This window comes from Limulus polyphemus, unplaced genomic scaffold, assembly GCF_000517525.1.
Source record: "Limulus polyphemus unplaced genomic scaffold, Limulus_polyphemus-2.1.2 Scaffold3019, whole genome shotgun sequence".
NCBI classification, from domain to species: domain Eukaryota; kingdom Metazoa; phylum Arthropoda; class Merostomata; order Xiphosura; family Limulidae; genus Limulus; species Limulus polyphemus.
Genome location: NW_013668629.1, coordinates 136298 through 144689, shown reverse-complemented (window position 1 = coordinate 144689; position 8392 = coordinate 136298). Strand labels below are relative to the sequence as shown.

General features: G+C 30.9%; 1 protein-coding gene across 1 annotated transcript in view; it reads left to right on the top strand.

Annotated features, from left to right (window-relative positions):
* The window catches only part of LOC106468475 (kynurenine--oxoglutarate transaminase 3-like), a 50107-nt gene that overhangs the window by 2391 nt on the left and 39324 nt on the right, over positions 1–8392 (top strand). Inside the window, exons 2-4 of the mRNA XM_022396803.1 lie at positions 3021–3079; positions 4451–4601; positions 6133–6282. Of these exons, the coding sequence (XP_022252511.1) occupies positions 3021–3079; positions 4451–4601; positions 6133–6282 (360 nt within the window). The remainder of the gene's footprint in view (positions 1–3020; positions 3080–4450; positions 4602–6132; positions 6283–8392) is intronic.

The window sequence follows — 8392 nt, the reverse complement described above, 5'->3', positions numbered from 1 at the left end:
AGTTTTCCCACTCATTACTTGTTTTCTCTAAAGGAGCGACCTGCCAATGTATGAGTAATTTGACACTCAAGTCACAATTTCACACATTTTTACTTTCTATGCCACTTGTCTATTTTGTTCAGTGGATACACCATTTTAAACATGTTTTTACTTTTGATCTTGTGGTTCCCCTTTAATGTTAAGCATTTCATTGATAATGATGGCAATTTCTAAATTGACAGCATTTTTAGTTTTTAATTGACTATAGGCAGTTTTGACTTTATTTAATATTTGATCTTTTTAATATATATAATAATATTTATAACTTGTATTTTTTATTTTATACACTTAATTTTTACTTTTTATTGTATTTTAAATGTTATTTCATAAAAAAACAATCAGTCAATCATGCTTCTGCTTACTTGTTTATGTACCACTTACTTCAGTAGATCTTGGGAAGAACATGGCAAGGTCAAAAGTGATCAATTTTGAAGATAAGATACTTAGGCTTTTTCTTAACTTTCCCTACTTTGGATGGTACTTGTTAATTCAAAACAGATGGTTCAGTAGTGTCACCATTAGTGTTTGATATTGGTGCTTATCCATTCCACCAAAAGGAGTGAACATTTTGTCAGATTTTCACGTTAGCATAAATAGCTTAAGGGATGAGGGAAACATTTAGTGTTACGTTGTAACAATGCAGTGTGTTAGTACACTGTATTAATCAAAGTTTGATATTTTTGAAATTAACTGTTTCAAGAAATTTTATATTTCAAGCAAATTATGCTGCTTGTTTATACAAGGGTATATTCTTAAAAATATAATGATTAATTATGCATCTATTGTTTAGAATTTTCATGAAATATAATAGATTTGACAACTAGTTTCAAATTGTGACCATGTTTTATTGTAGATTATTAACCTATGATATGATGATATAAAAGTCTGGCATTCTATAGACTTTAGTGAAACTTAATTAAGACATAAGTTATCAATAAATTTTTCTTTTCCCATTCTTAATTGATTTATACACTCAAAAGGACTATGCATTGACTTGTTATCTTTTTATAATTTAAATTTTGACAGTTTCAACAAGTTTATGTAAAACTTGTAAAGAAGTGTTAATTCGGAACAACTCTTCTATTCTCCTCTTGAGAAGTGCCAAAAATCCTTAAGTTCAGACACCGGTCACTATCTGTTTAACATCTTTCTTTGATTGTGACATGTGGAACTAGTTGCTCATGCATACTGGTCAAGATAAGTGTTACTTCCTTGTGTTCTTCCAAAAATGTTCAAACCTAAACTTTTGTAGGTCTATCAGCTGCATTACTTTCTTGTTTTTATGCTGACAAATAACATTAATACAGGTTTCCATCTTGGACTTATAATAAATCATGTAAACTTTATGGGTTTCAAACATCTTAGTTTGTGTTCTTGACCTATTTGACAGCAGGATTGATTGAGTTTACTTTTTCAGGTACAACAGCCAAACAGTATCTGAGTTAGTCAAGAGTGCTTCCAATATTTCTGTGAATGACCTGTTTATATGCCTTAATTCTGTGAAGATTCCTTATTTTTTGTTGGTGTTTAGAATCTGTGCCTCATTCAAATGGTTTCACCTTTACCAAATAGTCAGGTAGTCCTTTCATACTTTTATCTTGTTGTCAAGAACTATGTTGGATGGTGATGACCATGAAATTTTTCAGTGCTGCAATCCACTGGGCAGGAAGATAGTAGTGTGGGATGCTTTTATCTAGCACTTTCATTATAGTAGAGTTGGATGATTTAAGTAATATAATTGACTACTTATAAGCAGTTATGACATCAAGGGCTTAACAAAAGCTGAAGATGGCTAACTTGATGCAACTTTTTTTAACATTGTTAAGAGTTTGTTTAAATTGGCTAAGGGAAATAAGATAAGATTGGAAGTAAATGGTGCAAGAGAACAAGGGATATATATTATTCCTTGTCATCATTTTTTATAAAGTTGAATAATTATTTATTTGGTTTGTGCTGTACATTATTATGAATGTAAAAAACAATATCTACATGTAGATTGGCACCCAGCTTGTCAGAATTTGATGAAATCTGCCTTGATTAGAGTTTAAATCCAGAACCTTGCTTCATACTAGTGTTTTGAGGCCAGTGCTTTACTAACTGAGATGTGAAGGCCTAAGCAGAAACCTTGAGTCTTGACTGTTACAAAAATATTTGTCTTTATCAAACCACCTCTCATTTTGTTTTGTTATTACAAGAAACTTTCAGTTTGATACACATTATATATATTTAAAAATTTTGTTTTCCTATATTTTTATTAAAATTTCTTATAACCCCTATATTTTAATGAGGATCAATAGAAAAAAAAAGTTATATCATAAACAGTTGAATAATCATTGTTTGAACAACATATTTATCAACATTATTATTTTACAGTGTCTAAAGTAAATCATAATGTCCCAATTATTCATCATGCCCTTGTTTTAACTAACCATAAACTAACAGTTTAATATCTATATTGAAAGTGGCTTGTGTGTCTGTCCATAATGAACATTTTCCAACTCTCCAGTCTCTGATCACAAACAAACTGTCAGGAGTTCTTAGGTATGCCCATCTGAAGCCTCTTACTTTATTCATTTTCAAATTTTTATGAGCCTGACAGTTATTTCAGTACTCCTTCTTGCTACTGCCGTAGCGCTTTCTTCCTGAACTCTGAAACTTTCTGGGGTTCTTGAGTATGGATCAGAGCTATATTGAAAATAGTTAAATTAATATGAAAAGGCTGACCAGTATGGAGAATTTTTAGAACCTTTTATGCCAATATTCAGTATACCTTCATGACAAACTGACACACATATGCTGCCATGACACCCTCACAAGACCAACAGAATAAATGCCATGGATAGTGTGGGAACATTTGTTAGTATTATGTGATATATATATATATACTCTTTCACAGAATGCTAAGTATTCTCAGTTATTGAATATGCATTTTTAATGATTTAATATGACAACAATTTGTATTTATTATCAAATATTTATAGCAGTTTACTACAAGTAATGTTGCAGCTGGCCGTCTCAGAGGAGCGCAAGAAAGTGTTAGGTAAGAAGTACTGTATGTAGTTATATTTGTGTATGTAATTGTTTCTTGTAAAGTGTTGGTAGTGGTTTTAGCTATGATAGGGTTCTTGGATTTAATAATATTTAGACCCCATTCATTAAGATATATGTTAATACATATTATGAACCAATGAAAGTAAACTTTGTAACAAACATTATTGTAAGTGAAATAGATGATAAGAGAAAAGAAACTCAAGGATTGGGGCTCAAAACCAGGACCTTTGACAAACAGAGTCAATGTTCTATTGATCTGAACTTTCCAAGAGTATGACCATCCTCATCTCTTTTTATCCATAAAGCTTTATAATTATGTGTAAGAACCTCATATTTACTTGTGTTGTTTTGGTCAGGCAATTAGTGGGTTGATTTACCATCACTGTACTAAATCACAAGAGTCTAACTGGACCCACATATATATTTTTTATTTCTATTATTTTTAATTCACATTATGAATCAATGAAAAGTAAGCTTTCTAACAAACATTGTTATAAGTGTGGTTCATACTGATAGATAAAAACCATTATGGGTGAAAAGAGATGGAGAGGACATGTACTCATAGATAGTTTGGTTGGATAAAATGTTGGTCCTATTAACTAAAGGTCCTGGGTTCAAGCCTCAGTCCTGGAGCCTTTTCCAGTGTTTTTCAGACATATGCTCTATCATAAAAGTTTTTATTGTTAGACAGTGCCTTGCAGTGTGACAAACATAAATATCTATATACATATATATTCCACCTCATCTCATGAATATTAAAGTGAAAAATAACATAGTTTGAGTAATATATAATAAATATTAATTTAGTAACGGACTTATTTTTGTACTAGTTTTTACCATCTAGAGCAAAATCTTGTAGTACTCTAGGATTAATTTAAAAACCCACACATTTTGTAATATTGCCATATAAGATGTGGGTGTGTGTTTATGTGGGTCATACACATACAAAGATATTTACATTTTACAGAATCATTTATTGTAGTGTACACATAAGCCACAAAAGAAACATAAGTTCTAAATACTTTAAAAAAAGTATCTTCACCTAAAGATCAAAATGTATATGTATACTGAAGCACTGTTTGATTTAGTGTATAAATCTTAAAATGTTTAAATGTTTTGTACTACTGGAATTACAGATTTGGATTTGTTTAGTCAAGTTGTGATTTTAGGCAGGGCAAGTGTTGGTTGATTGTACAAAGTGACATCCCAGATGGCAATATTGTTATTGTTGAAAATTCTAGCAGTAAATAAATTATTTATGGATATGTATTTGCAGAGAATTTTGACATAAAGTGCTCATAATCAGAGGAAATTATTTATAAGTGTAGCTAATAAGTTTTTACTGTACTTTATATTTTAGGGAAGAGCTCATGCAACTTGCTCTGGAAGTAAATCCAGTAAACTTAAGTGCAGAAACTCCTGATTTTGTAGCTCCAGAGTTTATTACCAAAGCTTTAAGTGAAGCTGTGACTGGACCAAATATTCTTCTAAATCAATACACTCGGGGCTATGTAAGTGTTTTGGTTCCATGCAAGAAACAATGACAATTTGTGTTTAGAAGGCAACATAAAGATCCGTGAAAATAGCTTTTTAGTTTATGTGTCAACCTTCAAAAGCATAACCAGTACATTGTTATATTCAGTTTTATTAAAGAACAAATCTAACCTTTAAGTTCAGAACTTGCATATCTTTCTTTTGTTTTTATTGTGTTTTTAAAAGAAGAGTTTAACATGTTTATCTTGACTTTTAAACAATAACTATTATTTTGTAATAATACAGTCACAAAAAAAATTAGCCATGGTAAATAGAGTAGTAGCTTTTTATGTCTAGCCATTCTAATAAAAATAAAATCTTAAATGTTTTTATTTAAGTATACATACATTGACACCTAGGAGGTAAATGTTTTACATTAATTCCTAATTCAAATCTGGTTCTACTGAACTTTCTTGACATGTTTTCATTTTTATTATAAAAATTATTTTTGCATTATAATGTTGAAAAGACATTTAAAGAACCATTGTGGTAATTATTCAGGAATTCATATAAGGAAGGATGAGTGCTGTGGTGTGTAACAAGTGAATTGAAAGAAACAAGACATAGTGTTGAAGTCAGAGTGAAATAAGATACTTTACTTTCTGAAGATGACAAAAAATGAAGTGTAGGAATTGGGAGTACAACTGCTTTGTGCAAAAGATAAAAAAGTAAAGTAAATTGCATTTAAGTGAGAACATATTAAAACTTACTTCACTTGAAAACGAATTGAAAGTTCAAACAAAGTGAACAGGACCAGCTAATTATGTGAGAAGAATTAATGTACCGTATCCGAAGTTATAATTTTCCTACACTGAAAATTTATTTCTAATAGGTAGTTGCCTCCCCTCACACTTCTCACTCTTCCTCTCCACCGAAAACTGGTGCTTCCAATGTCTGCCCAAACTCGAAGTGATAGTCTGGTAGAATTGAATAGAGGGAGTCACATGCGTAACGAGAGTGTGTAGTACTCTCTTTGGTGGAGGGTTGTGGCATGATAAGTTGCATGAGAATCACATTGGAATGAGTCATTTCCAATAGAGGGGAGGCAGAAGGCTTGTGGCATGCATGAAAAATATTTTGCATATAGATGGTAGCACTGAACAAGAATAGCTATTTATATGAGAGGAGGTAAGTACCTATCAGAAATATATTTTCAGTATAGGAAAATTATAACTTTAGTCCACATGTTGAAAACACTGCCTAAATATATTTAAAAAATAGAGCCTTAAAATATACTATGGATATGTAGATTATAGCTTTATTATTATGGTACAGAACAAGCATGCTAGGGAAAAGGTAAAATTCTTTTTCTAAGCCAAACAATTGTTTTTGTTTTCAGATACATATTGAACCATGTACATGTGTTTCTTTTTACCTGAGCTGTATTCATAATAATATGTATAACTTTGTTTTCTTAAGGAGTATAAATTTAAGCAATTAATTTGTTTTAATTCAGTTTCTGTATGTCTTAGATGTTCCAGTTAAATTTTTATTTGTGGTATTTAATAGGGTCACCCACGGTTAGTGAATGCTCTAAGCAAACTGTACTCAAAATTGCTTGGTCATGAACTGGATCCATTCAAAGAGATATTAGTAACTGTAGGAGCTTATGGAGCACTTCACTGTGCCATCATGGCCTTAATTAACCCAGGAGATGAGGTATGTAAAACATCCAAGTCAAGAGATGAAACTGTGATGTATGTAATATATAAAAAGGTGTTTGGTATAGTAAGAGATTATTACATGTAGATTTGCAGAATTAGCTTAAGAGTTTAATTAAATTTGATAATGCATTAAAAATTATTGGAGTTTATATTCAAATAATTTTGCAATTGTTACTCTTTTGAAACTGCTTTTAAGTAAAGATTTAATTTCAGTATTTCCAAAAAAATATTTTTTAAATCCAAGAATCCTGTACCTCGTTAATTATTTTTTTTTTAGCTTTGAAAATAACTGTGATGAGCAAAGTGCAACATCTCGTAAGAATCCTTGAGCACAGAGGTCAGTGGCAAAAGTTGTACATATGTTCCAGGAAACAATACACTATACACAACGTAGTAAAGTTTTCTGTCTTGAAAATTGTTCATCTGTCACATACCTCAAGCTTCTAAAGAATGAAATTGATATTCATGCTATTCCATGTGAAAAAATACTGGTTAAATTGCCAAATGTAATGTCTAAGATTTTTTGTGAAATTAGACTGTTGAACCAGAAGCTGGGAAACTGTTATTGTCAAACACTATATGGGCAGATTATTGAAAGCCTGCAGGTGGCCATGGTGTGCTTTTGACATGACAGAGCCATGTTCAATAGACACTATGTTGCAGGATTATTTTTAGATGCACGGCCATCAGATAGAACCTGACAATATGTGTCATCCTGGACTGCAACAATGTGGTGCAGTGCCAAAATTGTTTTAACATAATTTTCTCAACATCTGAATAAATCTTTTTTAATGATAATTTTGGCTTTTACTCTTTTTTTTTAATATAAAGTGAGATAGAAAAGCTTTGAGAAGTGTTTTTCTACCTCCTGGTGGGATTTATTATAAAAACAAGTTAACTGCAGATGTTTTTTTTTCACATTCCTGAGATTGGCTAACCTTAGGTGTTTCATGGAAAAAATGATTGACTTTTTGATACTTCAACAAGTTTGTTAAATCTTACCTTTCCACCTTTTAATCTATGTGCTTTGCTTAAATTTACAGTAGATTTGAACTTATTTGTACATAGTTTATTCAGTGATTGAACACTAAGAGTTTTCACAATTCTAATTAATGAATAAAGGAACTTCTGGGTTTCTTTATTAAGTGAAACAATCTAAATGTATATAGATTAGAAGTAATGAACATTAACATGTAGATCATCCATTTTTCAATGATAGATACAAGATTTTCATGGGTATTTGCCAGTCAGTAAGTTGAACACCACACTTGAGTACATTTGTTACTGAGAAGTTACCATTAAGATTTCACATACACACAATTGCTCATTTAATGCATTTAACTTTTTTTTCTCTATGACTTTTCCTTTAATGAGAAAGCACTTATTATAAATACCTAAAATAATGTTGGAATTGTTTATGAAAGAAAATTCTTGTTTCAATGCAGCAATAATTATTGTAAGAGTAGCTGTATCCAAGTTGGGCTGTAGGCAGGTATGAAAATCAGCATTAACTCTGGAGGAATTTTATTTAATTCTGTGTGTATGGGGTACTTTTATTATGAAGTAGGAATTAGTTTGTAAAATATTACATTCAAAATTTCGTTTTTTGATGTTTTACACATGATTGTTACAAAAACTATCCAAAGTCAAAGTCATTTGTTGAAACCTTTGGATGCTCATAATGAAGCTGGGAAACAAATATAGAGAATACTAGACAACCCGTGACCCGTTGGGTCACTCACTGTTCAGAGGTTATGAAGAATTCAAGCTAATTTCAATTTTGCACCAAAATGAAGGTTTATTTTGAGATAATTTAATTAAATATTTCAATCCATTCATGTTATTCATAAATCAAGAAAAGATATTTGATTGTTTATCGGGAATAAATATAAAGACCATTTCATTTTTCAAAAAAGTGAAGTCAGAGTTTTCAGGTATTGTGATGAATTAGTTCATTATATTGTGGTCTTTCCTCTTAAACCTTCTACAACTGAGAATTACCTACCATAACCAAGGCACATTATTGAGAAATTCTTCAAGATCTTGTTTTTGTCATCTTACGCCTTTTAATGAAGCTGGGAACATTCACAAGTAAATAGATTTGA